At 42.2% G+C, this 19,181-nt stretch overlaps 1 protein-coding gene across 23 annotated transcripts in view; it reads left to right on the forward strand.

The window, feature by feature from the left end:
- Positions 1–19,181, forward strand: part of TCF7L2 (transcription factor 7 like 2) — a 181,099-nt gene that overhangs the window by 160,209 nt on the left and 1,709 nt on the right. For 2 of the 23 annotated variants that reach the window (XM_076339026.1, XM_076339023.1), the window contains exons 8-13: positions 5,104–5,244; positions 6,095–6,254; positions 7,016–7,135; positions 12,008–12,056; positions 12,609–12,659; positions 13,801–13,873. In XM_076339026.1, coding sequence (XP_076195141.1) covers positions 5,104–5,244; positions 6,095–6,254; positions 7,016–7,135; positions 12,008–12,056; positions 12,609–12,659; positions 13,801–13,873 — 594 coding nt within the window. Of the gene's footprint in view, positions 1–5,103; positions 5,245–6,094; positions 6,255–7,015; positions 7,136–12,007; positions 12,057–12,608; positions 12,660–13,800; positions 13,874–14,449; positions 14,524–19,181 lie in introns of those variants that run through there. The other 21 variants (XM_076339028.1, XM_076339025.1, XM_076339030.1 and 18 more) reach the window with 17 other exon arrangements.

Raw genomic sequence — 19,181 nt, forward strand, 5'->3', positions numbered from 1 at the left:
CAAGATAGGCTTTATGAAAGGTATCTAGTTAAAAAGAGTACACAGCAAATTAAATACATTATTGTGGTAATGGGACGACAGAAGTAGAGGTCTATTATACTTATGGCAGTTATAGGAAATGTAGGCTCCTTGCCCTGTTCTAGCACATCCTTTGATATTCATTCCATTCAGCAGCAGGGCCAGGACTTCTCAGAATTAAGTGATGGGTCATTATACTTTAAACACCATGGAGAAGCCTAGATTGGCAATTAAACAGCACTTGCTGACACTCGCTTGTGCCACCCTGTGACCCCCTTTAGATTGAGTTGTTGGAGCTCGGGGCCCTCAGCCTGCTAAATTGGTAGCAGGCACTTCTCCTGACGAGGGCTGGCTCTGAAATCTGCCGGCTTCAAAGGGAGCAAGATCATGTATAAACCATAATGTGGGTGCACCGTGGCTCAAAAAATAAGGCAGGAATAGATGAAATGTTACAAGTGCAAGGGGAAAATGAGAGAATAATGACAAATCTAATGCAACTCAAAGCAGAATTGTTGCACAGAAAAATGCATCCCACTGCTTGTGCATAAAATCAAGGCAGGCAGATGACATCCAGTTAACAGAAACATGTCAACAGTGAAGTAAAGTGAGAGTGAGTAAGAGAGAAGCCCCTGAGACAGCCAGGAACAAAAAATTAGTTGTCCTTAACAAGTTAAGACTCATCATTATATTCTGGCTTGGAGCCATAAAAGGAGACAGTGGTGTATAATGAGCTGCTTAGAATTTTTAGGGTGTTTATTGCAATTCATGGAATACTTGTCTAGAGAAAAAAATACAAGGGGATGTCTTAGGCGAAGGTGAGGGGTGTGCATATACGCACACAGCCTTTCTTTTTGTCTCTGACATAAGCCTGTACGCGCACACATGCTCAGGCACACACGCAGAGTGATGAATAGATTTAAGATGTTTATCCTTTGTTTCAGCCCAGAAACTTCTCTCCTGGTTTCCCATACATGGGAACACCCTCTGGGCAGACCGTGCTCTGATATGTGGTTCGACGCATGTTTTCTCATGCCTGCCGTATCAGCTAGAACGCCTGAGCTCAGCCGTGGGACAGCCCTTGCCCTGAGTAGCCAACACACTTGGGAGATGGGGCTGGCGTGCCTGGGGATGCCCACGCTTGCCTGCGGACATGCCGTTCATGGCTGGCCTCCTGGCAACAGCCCCGCAGCGCCCTGGTACAAGCCTTGGGATTGCTGTGTTGACTCTGCCCAAACGTTGAAGCCAGGGCAGACCCCAATCTCACCCCTCCATCCACATTTAAAGTAGTTCCTGTCTTTGCCTGCATTATGGTATAGACCTTTGGAGCATATAATGCTTCCCAACCCTGAATATTCTCTTAGCTTAGTAATTACAGTTCATTAGTTAGAGTGTGCTTATGAATAGTTTATAAAAGGTTAATGGGTGACTAATAGTGATTTTCATAAATGGTTTAGACTATTAAGGTAGTGTCTTCAGGTTGTTTTAACCATTTACAACTCTTTTCTCTGCTTGTAGTATCGCCCCACTCACTTTGTATGCATGCAACATGCTTATAACATCTCTTGATCCTTCATTACCCCTCTATAATATGCCCTTAATGTAAATTGAGATAGGGTTAACTGACTGATGGGCAAACAGTGGACCCACTATGAAAAAACAACTGCTGTGAGAGGAAATCAGGAAATAATTTAGCAGAGTTACGCCAGACAAACACTGCACAGCAGTTAGGTGGTGGCAGTGGAAAATACCTTCTGTAATTGAAATTTCAGGGGAAATTCACTTTTGCTGAATGTAATTACTGAAGTTGGTGTGTAGCCAGGAACTTAAAAATTAACACTCTTCCCCCACTCATATTGCCATGTGGGTGGATGTCTACGTGGAAATAAGTAGGCACTCAGACTTTGGGCTGAACTCTCACCCAGTCCACTGAAGTCCATGGGATTGTGAGAGCAACTTTGGGTTCTGGAGCATGTTTTTATAGCCCCAAACATAGGAAGGAGTGTGTAAGTCCAATAGGCAGCCTTGTGTCTTGGAGGGAGAGAGATTCAGTGTGAAATAATGAACGGTCATTGGCAATGAACACACAACTTCCTTGGGGAGACTGCCACCCGGAAAATAACTACTGAGCTGCAGATGCCTTGTTGATTAAGGCTGCTGTGTCTCTGAAGTTTATAGCTCAGTGCTTAAAATTTCAGCCCAGCTGAAGTCCTCACCATCCTCCAGACTTTCACACAACATGCGTACGTAGGCTTTTCCTCCTCCGCTGCCCTTCCTCCCCATCTGGTTACTCTCCGATGTGCAAATACTTTCTTTCTCTTAAACGGTAATTGGGAAAACATTTTTCCCATAATTAGGGGGGAAGTTACATTTTTTGCAGATTTTCTTCACCCTCCTCAATTTTTTATTAGCTGGAGGTACTTAAATCTTCATCAAAAATAAACAAATAAAATAACCCCCTATCTTTTGTTGAATTTGTACGGTCAGGATGTTCAAAGGAAACAACAATCGACCATGTAGGCAGAGTTCATTTTGCAGTGTGTTTTAATTTTTGACCAGATACTCATTTGAGAAGCAAGTCTATGACCCAGTTATCATGGCCACATCACAGGATCCTCTTCAGAAGCTTAACAAGCACCATCTTTTGTCCCCATTAACTCCAGCTGTAATTAGTCTTTTGTGATATTTGGGAGCCCTTCTCCAGTGATGAGTCTAATCTTATTCAAGTCCACTCTCATACCCTTTTGTCCTTGTGCTACCACTGCACTCAGCTCAGCTCTTCTTCCTTGCTGGTGTATGTCCACTGCCCTTCCCACTGTGTCCTCATGTCAAACAAGCGCAGCTCTTCCGGCCTGCTCTCTGAAGGTAGGCTTTTCGTCTCTGTCTTCATCCTTCATTGTCCCATTGTCACTGGCTCTTGTTCCAGTTTGAACCCTAGCTAGCCCCAGCAGCATAGTCCTCTCTTGAACGCTGGGTCTTGCCTAGGACAGACAGTCATTCGATAGGATGTGTGTCAACTTTTTATCACTATGCTTATACCACTTTCAGTGAGGTCAGGATTTTGCCATGGGTTTTATTTTCACCCATGTTCATAAGTTATTTTTTTAAAAAAAGCTCTTCCTGTCAGTTTTTATTGTTTGCATTGTACTATGGCTGAAGGCCCCAGGCACTGTGTGAACAAACTTTAAGTATGTTCAATCAAAATACATACACACAAAAATAAAGAAAGGGAGAACAGAAAAAAATTATACAAAGGCCCAGTTTGTGTCTTGCTGATGGTGAGGCAATTCTGTGGCAGAAGTGGGACCAGGATGTCGGTCTCCTTGCAGCCTCGCCATTGTCTTCTCTCCTGACCTACCATGCACCAAAGCATTTCCCCAAACATGCATTTCTCTCTCAGCTACTTTTGTCAGAGAGTGGGGAAGGCATTTTGACAATCCACTTGGAGATTTGTGTCCGTGAGTCTTTAGCAGAGGTAGGAATGGCCATTTTGCTGCCTGTTTCGCTCTTCCCTTGCCATTACACCCTTCTCCTTTCCTTCCCTCCATGCCTTTGTTTGTGAGGAACTGCAATTCTCTACAGTTTGAACAATTTCACATTCTCCCTGTCAGTCCCTGCTCTTCCCACCACTGTCTTCAAAGACAAAATACTTCTGTATAATGATCCTGAGTACTACCAGCTGACAGACAAAGATCCTCAGAGCTCATAGTGGACAGTACCTCTTGTTCATGAAAGTACTACTGTGTCATCTTGTGAATGTAGGGAATGTCTAGGCAGTTGGGGGGGGCAGGGTTTAAGATCAGTAGTGGAATTTATAAGAGGGGACAAATAAAGAAATCCCATTATATTTCTGATACTTGTACACAGTCTATTTATCCATGGTATATCACCCCATTTTAAGTCCTGTTTGATAGAAAAAGTCATTGTATATTGATGATAGAAGAAATAATTCTTTATCCCATTGTGTGTTCCATAGTCTTGGGGTATTTTATTTAGACCAAGATGGTTCAAAATCTGGGATGAGAGTAGGGATTTGCAATGATAAAAAACCTTGTCATTTGCTAGATGACTTTAGCTTCAGAATTTTGGGGGAAGTTATTTCTGAGCCAAAATTTTAGGCTAGATCCCATTCCCTGGAAACCTGTTGACTTCGGTGGGGGTTTTCTAAGGGAAGGGCACGCAGTCATAGCGTGCTTTCCTTATTCACCGCAAAATCTTTTTGAGACTGTTGAGAAATAATTATAAGAAGTCAATCTTGCTTTTGAGAAGTTTCTTCATTTTGGTTAAAAAGTAAAGAGTCTGAATGATTGTGCCATGTTCGTGCTGTGGCCCTGACCAAGCAATTAGATTCATGCAGAAGGGTTGCATAACCCTCTGAATCCAGTTGCAGGACTGGGGCCTGTCCATGTATATGACCATAAACCATAAAGCTGACAACATGTTTTCTCTTTAGAAAGGCTAGACTGTTATTTTGCATGAATTTAAGCCTTCCTAGGCTACCTAGGTCAAAACTGACTTAATTCCACAATCTTCCCACCTCCTGTTAAAGCAATGTGACTCAGAGATTTATTAGAGATAAATAAATATTTTCCTTTGCTCCATCAACAAAATGTAGCTAATGAGGCATCTATAAGGATTATAAAAAATGCATCTAGATTGTGTTGGCATTAATATTTTATTTTGCTGTCGATATGCAACAAAAGATGTCATCCCAAATTCACAACATGATTCAGAACTATAAAAATTGATTCCTTGGTTGCCACAGATAATTTCTTAGCAAAGAAATGGACTGGTGGATTTTCTTGGAGGTAGCTGAAATTCCACTTTCATCCAAGTTCATCCAGTTGAATTTGCCTTTTGTTAAAGATGTTAAAAATCATGATGTCTCATGTCAGTAATGATAATGAAGGGGAAGATTGGCTTTAATGACATTAGAAGAGTCATTATGTTTAATTTATTGCTAATTAATGCTGCCAGCTTTCATATACTTTGTCTAGCTGTCATGTGCTTGTTATATGCCTTTTTTTTTTTAAATGTGTGTACACATCCCTCCCCATTCATTCATTTTTATTCTGACGATTTACACAGCTTTCTCTCCTCTAGGTTTCCTCCACACATGGTCCCGCCACACCATAGTTTACATACAACTGGAATCCCTCATCCGGCCATAGTCACACCAACAGTCAAACAGGAATCTTCCCAGAGCGACGTTGGCTCACTCCACAGCTCGTAAGTTGTTGCTTCCTGTGTCGTCTTATTAGAACACCCAAAGCATCACCTGTGCATGTGTGGCTTTCAGAAAGGCTTGGATTTGTAGGAATGTTTTTGCTGTAAAATATTTTTTTAATTGCTTTTTCTCTTCTGTTCTAATTGATTTGAACATGGTTTAAGTACCAAAGTGTGTCAAAATAATGGTAACAGTCTTTCAGAGTCATTCTGTGACATAGACAAGTAGTTATTAATTTCACCCATTTTAACAAGGAAGTGGAATTTTCTTGATCAATATTCAAGCTTCTTGACCGGTTTCCCTGTTACTCAGTGCCTGGTTTGAAGCCATGAGATACCGGATGCACAACAGGAGACAATAAATCAGAGCATAAATGGCTTGTTCAAAGCTGCAAAGAGAGCTGGTATCAAGTTCAGGTTTGAACCGAGGAGAGCCCTGGTCTACCTCTGCCCCTAGTGCTTCTGGTGCCTCTTGCCTTTCATTTCACAGGTGAAGCAGAAAGACAGCATTTCAGTTCCCAGTGATGATGGGGTGTAATTATTTCCTCTACCATCATGCTCACAAGCCCTCCCCATGAACCCATTTTCCTGAGTGCCCATGTCCTTCTGAGGTTCTTCTAGGAGCTGAGAGGGTACTTGGTGATATTGTGTAAATATGAGATAGGTTATCTTATAATGCTCTTAAAACTGTTCTCATACAGCAGCCAGGGTGAAGGCCCTAGAGAACCTTCTGGTCCTCTTTTTAGAGACTAATTTCTGAGGATTAATGCTAGAGGGATTGAGGGGATTAATTTAATAAATTCACAAGAGTTCTCACTGTGAGGTTTATGTCTGTTGTATCTTTACCCTTCAGAAAACATCAGGACTCCAAAAAAGAAGAAGAGAAAAAGAAGCCACACATAAAGAAACCTCTTAATGCATTTATGTTGTATATGAAGGAAATGAGAGCAAAAGTTGTAGCAGAATGCACATTGAAAGAGAGCGCAGCCATCAACCAAATCCTTGGTCGAAGGGTAGGTAACAAGGGAGAAGCCCACACAGGGACTGAAACTTGGTAGGATTCACGCTGCTTGCAGAGAAGGGGAGTTGCAACCTTCTGAATCACCATGTTTTCCTGTTCTTTTGGTAATAGATAGGGAAGTAACTAAACCGAAGGCCTTCTTTTGTTTTTTGTTTTTGCAGACACTTTTTGCTAGTGGGGTCATTCACAAGGAAGGGGGGGAGTTAATAGCAGTGTTATTTCAATGTTGTTTCCATCACCTGGGGATGGAAAAATCTCAAAGTTCTTATTTTGTCCTAGAAACAGGCAGAAAAGTAAATGGGGAAGGAAAAAGCCTTTGGGAAGTACAGTACCAGTATCAGCACCTGTGAGAGCCAGGAGAGGAGAGGGGGTGCCAGTGGGGAAGGGAGGGGGAGACCTTCTGTAAATCTGTAACTGAGATCTGGCTCACGACAAGTGGTTCAGCTTCTGGACCCTCTCTCCTGCTCTCTTGTTTTTGTTTAGTTCTCTTAATTCTCCTCTCTCATCAGGACAAAAAGGGGTTGAGTGAACGTAAATTATAAGTTGTGACTCAGTTGAGTTTACTGGAGTTATAATCTGGAGTTATAAATAAAATATGAATGGCAGCATGCCAGATCATCTGTTTTTATCTCTTTTTTAATAAAAATAAACTCTCGCTGTATTTATATAAAAATAATAGACGCTGCTGTTAACGCGCTTAAAAAAACCCACTTGTGCTTTTTATTTTGTCTTTTTCTCTTTTCTTCACCTCAGTGGCACGCGTTATCCAGAGAAGAACAAGCGAAATACTATGAACTAGCAAGAAAGGAACGACAGCTTCATATGCAGCTGTACCCAGGCTGGTCTGCACGGGATAACTATGTAGGTTCCTATGTAGGTGGAAATTTTTTTAGTAGTAGAGCTTGTAGAAATGTATATGTGACCTGCTCAACTACGACCACACATTGCACACAAGCACTACTTGGAAAGCGTGCCTCAGGATCCCAATCTGGTAACAACAACGGACGCTTCCCTGTGCGATGCTAAAACTATTGGGGATAATTCCTAGCCCTCCACTTGAAAGAGGCTTCCTGGCTGGGACTAGTAAAAGGTTAGAATTGGGGCATGACAGTAGAGCTCTGTGAAGAAACTCTTGCCTTCACTTTTACCAGCATCTGGAAATGCTGTTTGGCTTGCTGGTCATTTTAAATTTCATTTTTTAAAACAAAATTAAAAATTTCCCTAGTATGGCTCCTCTCCTTTCCACCAAAAAGATGGATAATTAGTGTCTTGTGCTTATCTGTGTGAGAGTATAGTGGAAAGTGGAAGAATGACTTATCCTAGCTTCAGAGAAGGACTGGCAAAACCAAAAGTGTGACTTGTTTGAAAGTCTTACTCTCAAGTGGGGTTAAATGAATTATTCCACGCTCTACTGTTCTATATTTCAATTATGTTTTGCTTTTTCATGGCCATGTTATCTTTCCCCGTCCTCATTTTTTAAGAAGTGTTTTGGAGTTTGTGATCAATTCATGGAGTGTTTTTAAGATTGATTCCCCCCTCTGCCTTTCAGAAAGCCTGTTTTATAGCTAGAAGTGGTAGAATTTTCTATCTGTTATGAACATAAGGCCAGCGTTGTAACCACTTACTAGTAGTATATAACCCCTTCTTCCATGAAGGGTTAGCAGTGCATCTGGTAGTAAGTGTTCGCAAGCCTAAACCCATAAATTCTTGACAGATTTGTGGATTGGTGGGAGCTCTAAACCCTCTTTAATAGGATTATAGCAGCATCTTGATTATTTTTTTTTTTAATGTAAATAAAAATCACCTAAAACTTTCAACGTCTCTAACTCTGGAACAAACCGTGCTCCCTACCTTCCAGGCAGACTTCTCTGCACGTTTGGGGACCAGCAGCTGTAAGATTGATGTCAGTTATGTATAGTGTTATGCATTTTGTTTTTATTGAAGTCTGTCTCTTCCATCATCATCATCATCACTGCCTATTTTACCGTATATATCCTATTTTGCCGTAAATCACATAAACTGTGTCCTTTGTATATGGGAATGTTTACCTCTATGAGAATCTGCGCTTTTATGTGTACAGATGGGAAGAAACCAGTTCAGAGTCTGCAGCGAAGCCTAGAGCAGCAGCAGCAGCTCTCTACGCTCTTCCACCATTTCAGCAGTGGAGAATACACATGTTCATTTATTTAGCAATATGTACTTAAGGACATCTTCTCAAATCCTTCTGTTCTTTCTTGATCATCTTTTCTTTCCGTTGGGCTCTGCCTCGCTCCCTCCTTTGTTCACCACTGCAGATGTAGCTGTGCGTGCTCCTCAGAGGAGACCTTGTTAAGCCCGATGCGGTACTGCTGCTTAAACACATTTTCCTTTTCTTTTGGGCATAGTCTGGCCTGAGACTGTCAGACCATAGGCTTGAGGTAGTTCCTCGACACTGTGCAGTATCGTCTTCTTGGGTGTTCAAAAGGGAGTATAGGCTCAACTGAGGTTTCAGGAATGCTCATTCTGCGCAGTGACTGCGCCAACAGATGGGCATGTACAAAGCCTTCAGTGTTTAGGACCTTTTACTTTTGTCCTCACCATGTGAGCACTGAGAAATCCTTTCTTCTCAAGCTAAAAAGGACAGGATGAGAAAGCCGGTGCTTTCCCAGCGGCTTGATGCTGTACCCCCAAGTGACCTTCAGGGGGAACCTTCCTGCCTGAGCAGAACTGGTACCTTGGCATCACACGATTGCATCATCCACAGGATTTATTTATTTTTCCTCTCCTGGTCCGTTCAGAGTTCCCCTCCTCCCTCGGCTTTTCATCGGGTCTCAAGCCCTTCACGCATCTAGAAGGGGAGTGCATTTGGACTGCTTGAAATGGTTAAATTGTTAGGCATCTCACATCAGGCACGAGGAAGAGGCCAGCTGTAGCCCAGGTCTTCAGAAATAGGAGCAGTACATTCAAGAAACGCAGCTTTCAACCTGCTCTTAAATAAGAGAAGAGGATTCAGGGAATCCCTCGTGGCTTGTTGATGTCACAAGGCACATTTGCTTTTCCTGAGATCTAATATAAGATGTTAAGCAGCGCTGAGTGCTGGACTCAGAAGTATGTAAGGGTCTAGTCACCTCGCCTGCCACTTGTCTAGAAAATTAGTACCAAAGAACTCTGCAGTCCTGTCAAAACCCATGTTGGTTTGACTCTGTAGAGGGAGCTGCCAAAACAGTTAGCAAGTATTTACATTCACCTTTACTTGCAGCCTAAGAATTAGTATAGTACGATGATGGAAAATGTTACAGACCATCTGTTCAAGTCTTAGGAGGACAATGGGAGGCAAAGGCAAAACGGTGTCTTCTGCAGAGTACTTGAAAAACTGCTGCCATAATTCTTTTCTTAAGTCCATGTATTAATTTAGCTACGTAATCAAATATCTTCTCGTAGCACAGAAATTGAACAAGGAAGCCAGGTGACTCTTCTCTCTATTTCCTTTGAAAAGGGTGTAAAAGAAGTTAGTGGGACCTCTGTCAGTTCTTTGTTAGGAACAGTTTTCAAAGCTTGTGTTGAAAAGGAACCAGAAATTCCTGGTCCCTGGCTGACATTCCTGTATGCTGTTAAAAATGGCCATTTTTAACAGATTGCTCCCTAAAGGGTTTATAGTACTTTAATACCTGGCTTGAAGAGTTTGTAAAGGGCAGGTGGCTCCTGACCTCCGTTCTGGCTGGCCCTTGTGTGAAGAAGTTATAAAGTCTCAGATTGGTATAGCCCTTGAATTCCCAAATGTACTGCAAAAATTAAGCAAATTTGCCACAAGATGCAGTCTGTTAATTATGCAAGTGGCCTCCTTGAGGTTAAATAGAAATCAGGCTTATGGTCCTGAGGCAATTGTCTGGTTTTGGTTACGTTGTTATAAACCTGGAAAAAATTCACTGACTTTCACAGAGTTACTGTCAATCTAGATCAATATAGGTGGAGCAGTCTGAGCCCCTTGTATCTTTATGTGATATGTGGACTTCAAGATACCATGTTTTTCCCTATTTTTTTCTCAGGGAGCTTTAGGAGCAATGCTTGTCTATCTTGTCTTCCTGTCAAGTTAGAGTGATGGTTGCTGTAGCAATTGACTCAGAGCAACAACTTTCCATATTCCCCAAAATGACCTCAGAGGTGTCGGAGGTGATTTCTCAGCAGCATCCAGGCCACAGGATTATGTGCACGTTGTTTAAAAATCTTTTAAAATTGACGGTGCACACAGCTTTTTCCACCGCCAGAAGGCTCTTGTGAACAAGACTGTGGTTGTCGTAGCCTGGACAGCAGGGTGGCAGTTTGTAACCCTGAGTAAGCAAGGGGGAATGAGTACAGAAGCCCCGTGCCAGAAAGCCAGCTTTTCGGGCGGAAAAATATGACAACAACAAATCAAAATCCAACATTCATGTTGGGGGAATTTTTTACCAATACATTCCAGGGAATGTATCATAGTGAGCGTCCCAAATGTTATAGTGGATGTCCCAAGCTGAAGCCCAATCTTAACCATTTAGCTGGGAGCCAGACCAACCTACTGAGAAAGATGTCCACCGTGTGGGAGAATCTCTTGGCTTCCCCACAGATATGTCCAGCCGTTCAAAAGTGCTGTGAGATTTCTTTTTCCAAGACATGTTTGTTCTCTTTTGACCACAAGGGACTGCTGGCCTGGTGTCTTTTCACCAACTTCTCTTAGTACCGTATCTTCAAAAGCAGGGATCTCTGTGCTGTTCGTAGTTGACATTGCTGGCCCAAAAGTGATTGCTTTTAGCATCTGGGGAGCTGTGAAAATGAAGTTACTCTGTCCCCTTGCACTGACCTTTTTGTGCTGCTCTGCAAACCCTGTAGCGCAGTGTTAGAAAAGTTTTCTTAGAAAATCGCTCTTTTCTTTTGAGCCATGCTCTTCTCTTGGAAAACGAGCATTGGGTTTCCACAGAAGTCGGGCTCCTGGTCATGTCCTCTCCCACACTGCTGAAGGGAAATGGAGAAAGGGCCTTTCTCCCTCCAGTCAGAAACCGTAACAAATTGCATCATCTTGTGGGACAGTATTTGGGAAAGTGACGCAGTTTAGCAAAACGTTACTGGTGATTTTTTCTTGTGATAGAGCAAAATGTGGGAAGTGTCTTAGTTATATCTGGATTTTTTTTCTCTTCCTGGCTTTGCTTCGTAAGTTGTCAGTGCACTTATAAACCTGGGTAGGTTTTGCTCATTACTGTGGCTTCCTCATCTGCTTTAACGGTCAGTTTTGGGTGCTGAGGAACTCCAGGGGCTCAATCTGACCTCACTCATGGACTCTCTCACCTTGAATCTCTGCTGTTGCCCCTTCTTCCCCTTGCCACCCCACAGAAACATGACCAGGAATGATTTTTTTTGAAGCAGGAGTGTACAAGTGTCAATGTTTCTGTCTTGATGATAATCTTATCTCAAAAGAAGCATCTTGCAAGTCATTCTGCCCCCTCCCCAGCTGCTTATGGCTTTGGTGGGTGTTAGTGTTGGGGGGGGGGGGGGGGCTGCAGCGAGGCTGTCTGAAAAGGCATGGGGCGGGCAGGCAGAGCCATCCCTGGGGTGCAAGCATCCCCTTGGGGCCCCCCACGCCTCCCTGCACCGGGATCGAGCCGGCACTGTACTTCGGTGTCCTCCCTAGGGAGCTTCCCCCACCAGCCGCAGCCCCATCGCTCAGTGCTGTCTTGCAAGGAGACATGTTTTGGGTTTTTTTTTTTAATCCTTCTTGTTTGTGTATGTTTCCTGCAGGGAAAGAAGAAGAAGAGGAAAAGGGATAAGCAGCCAGGAGAGACCAATGGTAAGTAAAAAGAAGTCTAAATCTCTTGCTTAGTGGAAGTGTGGCAATCCTGCTGTGACGCTCCTAGGTACGGGGGAGGTGGGTACGAGTCTCCTGGCCTCACGGGGAGCCGGTCCCTATACTAGGCAGCCTTTTTTTTTTAATGCACTCTAATTATTTACACGTTATTGCCCTTCTAAAACTAGTAACCAAGCCATTGCATGTAAGAGCCTCTTGTGACGTTAGTTGAATTTGTACGTAGTAATTGCAAAGCCTTTAACTGCAGAGCCGTAGTTGTAATGCCTATGCCATCGTTTATATAGTTGTCTGCTTATTTGACGCATATGTGTGTGCGTGTACGTACGTATGTATGTGTTTGGTATTAATTTGGGCTGTACCCGTATGTTCTGATGCATGCCTTACAGTGGTAAATCGCACCCATTTTAAATTAAGGAGGTTTGCCATTCTATATAGGAAATTAGAAATACTGCATAGGCAATCTCATAGTCAATTTTGAAGAAGCCCTGACTTAGTTTTTTTGAAGCCTTTGTATAATTTGTTCTTTTTTTTCAGAACACAGCGAATGTTTCCTAAATCCTTGCCTTTCACTTCCTCCGATTACAGGTGCTAACGTCATTTTGAGTCATTTAAAATAGTTTATAAACTGCTTTTTAATTTTTTTTCCTGCCATTATAGATTTTAACATTAAACACTTATGACATTAAGAAAAAAATACCATCCACACGTTTTGATAGTATTTATTATCTATATATCTTTATATTTATTATATGTTTGACAGTATTTTTTAATTTTGTTTTTCATTTTTGTAACAATTGCTATTAAAACAGTAATACGGTAAAAATAACGCAAGAGTTGTACTAACTGTGCAAATTGAATATGCAGTATTTCTTTAAAGAGACTGATAAAGAATGGAAGCAAGTCAGTAATGAACCTCCTTAATCTAATGGCATTTTTCATGGCTCCCACTAAGTCTTCTCACATTAGCATGCATTTGCATTTTTTTATTATTATTTTAGTTTTGGATTTTTTTTTTTCCTTTCTGCTCAAGCCTATTCATTGCAATTCACTAGCTGTACTAACTCAGCACCTTGCCATGCTTTATGTTTTATTTTCTGGCTGATACTAATATACTCATTCCGCAATCTGCTTATTCTTATCCATTCTTTTAAATACAAGTTAATAAAAACAAATAAATTGAATGTTATTCCAAAAGCTGCATTATCCCAGGAGATACAATTTCCTTTTTTTTTTTCCTCTTATTTTTATTTTGTATCTGAGTTGAAGAAAAAAGCATGTTCAGGATCTAACTTCCATACTCAGCTTCTTTTCTTCCTTTTTTCCCCCCCTTCTCAAAAAAGAGAATAAAAAAACCCAGCCCAAATGAATCTTGCCTGAAACATCCTGCCAGACCAGCCACAATCACTTTCCTCTACCTGCTCTTTTAAAAGGGAAAGAAACAGTCCTTTATAAAGGGATACTGCAGCTTTAATTGCAACAGCTAATCTCAAGAGTTGAATAAAAATGTGATTATCACTTTTTTTTAACTTTTAAATCAAAAGTCAATATTTTGCAATTAATAACAAGGACATTGATTTTTATTCCCTTTTTTATTTTTATTTTTTCCTTATTTTTATCTTTCTCTTTTTTCTCCCCTTTTCTCTCTTCCTCTCTCTCTCTCCCCCCCTCTCCCCTTTTCTTTTTTTCCTCTCTCCCTTTTCTGCTCGCTTTTCTTGAACTCATTCAGACCTGAGCGCTCCTAAGAAATGCCGAGCGCGCTTTGGCCTTGATCAACAGAATAACTGGTGCGGCCCCTGCAGGTGTGTATAGTTTTCCCAGACTCGCTATGGCTGATTTGCAGCTGGTTTATTTGGTACTTTCCCCTTTTTTTTCCTGCCTTGTTGCTTTGTAGCTCTGTGTTGTGATCTAGAAGACACAAGGGAGTGGGATACTGCCATGAGTTATCATCTCTCTGAAAGGGTTTTGCTTTTTTTTTTCGTTGTTGGTCTTTTTTTTGCCTTCCTCTTTGCACCTACTAGCCAAAAACCCACTGTAAAACAGCATCAGCCTTTAAGCCCATCTGATCCGTGGCTCAACCACGCTTCTGCCCTCCAAGCCTCCACCCAAGGAAAGTCACTCCCAAAGCCCTTGATAACACGGCATTGAGCACGGTACTGACACCGGACAGACGCATGGCCGTGTCGGAGATTTTTCTTGGTTTTCTTTTGGCTTACTGTGAAAGTCCTGTTTTCTTTCCTGCCCTTGGTATGAGGGGAGATTACCAAATAAAACTAAGGTGATTGAAAGCTAAATGTAGCTGTAGCTAAGATGACGCAGTCCAAATGAGCTCTATCCACCATTGTGTTGTATTTTTTGTGTTTACCTTATGCTAACAGATGCAAATACTCCAAAGAAGTGTCGGGCATTGTTCGGGCTTGACCGACAGAGTTTATGGTGCAAACCGTGCAGGTATAATACTACCCATTAGGCCTTTGGGGAAATAAAAGCAATCTGTCCTCTTAGTGCATTTGTGTGATTTTATTTTTTTAATCTTTTTTCCCCCACTCCCCACCTTTCTCTCTCCCACAGCATCAATTGCTAATAATCTTTGATCTTTGGAATTTCCTGCTAATTTAATGCCATTTTCTCTCTTTCTTTACCAATAACCTCTCCCTGGTGGTAGAACTGGGAACAAGAAAACTTCAAGTCCTTAAAGCTGGCAGTTTTTTGGCTTCTTTTATTATTTTTTTCCAGATTGTCAGCAAAATGAATGTTTAGCCGGACATTTATATTTTGTCTTTCATTTGGGTCTATGTCCGCTGCCTCCAAAGGCTTTTTAAAAAGGTTCTGGGATCTGCAGCACTAGTGTTTTTCTCATGATTAGAGATGTAAAAGCCAGTGTTTACAGCTTATATTGTACTCATTTTTTTTGGTGTTATCTGCAAAATTAAATAGCTACCTGTAGGCTTCTAAGCCTCGGTAAGGTTTATGTAGATATCAGTTTTTTAAATGATCTGATGTCTTTTTTTTTTTCTGATTCCAAAAATACATTTTTTCCCATTTTATCCCAACAAGTGAGCTGTAAACACCTGAGCTTTAGACAAAACTAATTACAACTTTAGTAGGACAGTTTCCAGCATTAAAAGGAGATGAAAGACATCAGAGAGCCCAAATTTCGACAGCCCATGTTCTACTGGAGTTTAATTCCATGTATAACTCAGTACGTACTTCTTTCTTGGTGGAGGGATACCGAGTAGTTCTTTTCTCATTCCTTTTTCCTTATATGATCGCATTTGGTTAAATTTGTTGTTTCTTTGTTCTGATACAAGCAGTCTTTGAATTTGGAATATTGTGATGGTAGGTATTCCAACCCAAACCACACTCTGTGTGTAGTGATTCCTCTCCCACATTTTCCCCTCTTACTCATGCCAGTCCCATGTGCTCCATCTCATTTAGAATGTAGATCAGACGTCCATCGTATTTTGTGTATGCACGCAGTCTTGTTTGTGCTTAGTGTTGAGGAAAACACGGATTGAGGGTGGTGATGTATGTCAAAATACCAGCTAAGGCACCAGAAATGTCTTCAACAGATTGCATATTGTCCCATTCGAGGCATGCTAGTACCGGGTGTTGGGGTCTTAAATACCAGTACCAGTATGTATATTAAACAAGCTTTGAAAGCAGCAGTTGCTTAAAGCAGGAAGAGGTCAGTCCACAAGAGCTGGGTAGCCACTTCACTGGGTCAGGAGGCTCGAGTCTCACGCTAGTCAAAGACTCGAATGCTGTGTTTAATTAGGCTTTATTCTGTGGTTAGTTCACTACACATTGTCAGCAGATACCTGTGTAGTCTAGAGATAGAGTATTTGAAGCATGTCAGGTTCTGTATGCCAAGCACCAGAACCAGGGGCACATCATGTTTGTGTCGCTTTATCTTTCCCTAGCTGCTTAAGTAAAGAGCATACTTTTAAAACTACATTTTATGAGCAAGGGGACTTTTCATTCTGTCTGTACAGTGCTTAGGTTACATGTGAAGCATAAGCCCTCTCTTAACTTATGCCAGATTTTGATCAGAAATCTTTGCAGCAGCACATCAGAGACGACTTCGGTGGTGTAGCTGATAGCTTTAGACTTACTGATATAGAGTCAGCTGCTTTTTTTGTTTGGTGTTTTTTGTTTGTGTTTTTTTTTAATGCATGGAGGCATTTTATCACTAGGTATTAGAGCATTTCTCTCCTAGTTCTGGTCCTAACGATTATAACACTGCATTTGCTAGCATGGTAGCATTTTGTAGCGCATCTTAGGTAGGTGCTAAAGATGTGCAGTTTGCTACTACAATAGAAACTGAGACATCTTTGCTCACGGCAACTGAATAAACCCTTGTCATCCCCTGTGGCTTTCACTCATGGCAATTGCAGCATCACAGGTTTCCCGATGCTGTCCTGGGGCTAGTTTCAAGGGCAACACGAGCCGGGTCAGGTCTGTTGGTGTTTGCCAGAATGATGTAACAGTTCACGCTTTCAGAGTGATGCACAAGTGAATAATCCGCACAAGTGAATAATCCTCACGAGTGCTTCTGAGGGGGATATATAGTATTTTTGTTCTCACTTTTAGGAGAGCAAAACTGAGGCACAAAGAGTTCCTTGGATGTTTACTTATTCCCCTTCACCGGAGTTGCCTGGTGGTGTTCACTTCTGGGTGAACTTCTGGCTTGCAGGGTTTGGGGTTTTACCATCTATGCATTCTGTCCCACCTAACCCTGACACGTACATGACCACAGATAACGCATGGTGGGAATGGCACAGGCTGGAGAAATGTCCCCCCCTTGAGCCATCATGATTTAAGTAAATGGCTTTTCAGACTAAAAGTGGCCACACTGTTAAAGAGTTTAATGTACAACAGAAGCAGAAGCAGCAATCTGCTCCCTTAATCCTAGTCAAAGGAAAATTACTTCAGGTAGCAGACCAGTGGGTTTAGTTTTAAAAAGGTTGTTAACTCTGCAGAGTCAGAAAGTCAGGTAGACCTTGTTTAAGTCTGCTTTGGGAGTCTGCCGTTGGAACTCTTCCTCTCAGGCCATAGAACTTAAACAGTATTAAAAAAATCAGTTTGAATTTTTGGCATACTAGATTCAAACTGCCTCCAGTGAAATAATTAACTGCCTTGTAGGTTCAGAGCAATCCAGTTGAATGGCTTCTGGACAACCATCAATGAGGCAGGCAGAGCTTGGGTCTCTGCTTGCAAATTATTTTAATTTGAGGAGGGGGGTGAGCCCTGCAGTCTCCAAATTGTGAAAACCCACCTTTCCACACAGGTATTATCAGTGACCTTGGTGAATCATCACTGTTCTGCTTTGCCACTGGAGCTGTACAGAAGGTGGAAACATGAACTGTGGCCCTGGTAGCATTGCACAGCTGAAGCTAGGAAGTGCTGAGGCAGAGGAGAGGGGAGGGGAGAAGGAGCAGTAGAACTGTCCTTAGCCAAGAGCCAGAGGCTTCCCGTGTTGTTTGTTGATGGTAGAAGAATTAACAGGTTCTGTTTTGAGCCCACCAAATTAATTTTTTTCTGTCTTTTAACGTTGCTCTAATAAAGCATGGTTTACAGCCGTCACTTGCTGTCTTCTATCTTTCTTTCTTTCTTTCTTTCTTTCTTTCTTTCTTTCTTTCTTTCTTTCTTTCTTTCTTTTTAACATTTAAGTTGCATGGTTGTCTTTAGTTTTTAGCATGTATTGATCTGTGGTTAAAACTCTAATAGCCCTAACCCCTTACCTTGCCATGTGGAACCTGGAGCAGAACCTGAGAGCAGAACCTGAGTCTGTGGAGGAAGGGATGTCACAGCACTGGTCCCTCACTGAAGCTGGTGGAAAGACGGGGTGCCGGGGTTGCTGCTCCCTTTCTGGCTATGGGAGATGGTATCTTTTAACTCCAGGATCAAGCTGGTTAGATCTCCCTTGCAGTCGAGAAACATTTAGCCCCATTGCCTAGACAGCAGTCCTTGGTTTAACCCAAGTCAAACGCAGTTGCCATACATAGGGGAGAACATGGACGACCAGCAATGGAGCTAGGGCACCTATGTGAGTGGGGAACGTCACCCAGCGATGTTCAGCTGCTGTGCCATGCTCGGGCACTTCCTCTGATGAAGTTGCTGAGCTAGGGTGAGGTATCCACTGGAGGGGGAGAGCAACCTACTCCTTCATGTTGGTGGCGTTGCGCAGCTTAGCTGAGTGTCCAAAGTTTTTGTGGCAGAGCTGCTCTAGACAGACTTTGTCCTGTAACTCGGGCTGTGTAACAGCGGTTCAGCACTTCCCATGGAAAGTGTGCTTGTGAACAGGAGGGCTGGAGAGCCATCATTATTAGTTTCAAGGTGGCCGCTGAACATCGTTCTGCCAGATGCTGTGGTTGTTTGCCTCATTATTTCTGTCCTGCTGCTAGAATTGTCTTGCATATACTTGGCAAGAGAGATGGTGTGAAACTGTCATCTGTTTTCATTGCTCCTTTACATTATTAAGTGGACAGAGGGAGGAGAAAAGATCTCTGTCGGGTCACTTATTTATTTGAAGATGAGCGGCTCTTGCAAGACTTTCATATTCCCTGGTGTGAAATAAGCTCCCTGTGTTCCTCACCTTTGTACCTGTTGTCGTGCTCTTCACCTACTGAAATTGGATCCCACTCTGGAGTTAACATGGATGGCCTCTCAGAGGAAAATTCCCCAAAATGCAGACGAGCAGCTTCCCAAATCTACCACTCTCCTTTAAAACAAAAAGTAAAACTGAGTCGATTTAAAGCCACAACCTGCAGGCCATACAACCAGTTATTCTTGTTATTTTGGATCATACTCTGTTTATCCTGTTCTTTTCCTGGTTTTTCTTCTGTTTGCTTTGTTTGTTCGTTTTGTTTTTATTTCCCCTCTCTCGTTCTCTCTATTATATATCCTTCCTGTCTGACTCTGACGTTTCTGGATTTGGTGTGGTTCTTAACAGAGGAGAAAGCAATGAGCAGTAGTTTGCAGCCGTCCTTGCCTCCCAAGGGCAGTGCATCGTAAGACACGACAGGTGACGCAGGTGTAGAGATAGCCCCGTTGAGTTGGACAGCGTTATGGGACATCTTGAGATACCATCAACTATCCAGAGCTTTT

This window comes from Aptenodytes patagonicus, chromosome 5, assembly GCF_965638725.1.
Source record: "Aptenodytes patagonicus chromosome 5, bAptPat1.pri.cur, whole genome shotgun sequence".
Lineage (NCBI taxonomy): Eukaryota > Metazoa > Chordata > Aves > Sphenisciformes > Spheniscidae > Aptenodytes > Aptenodytes patagonicus.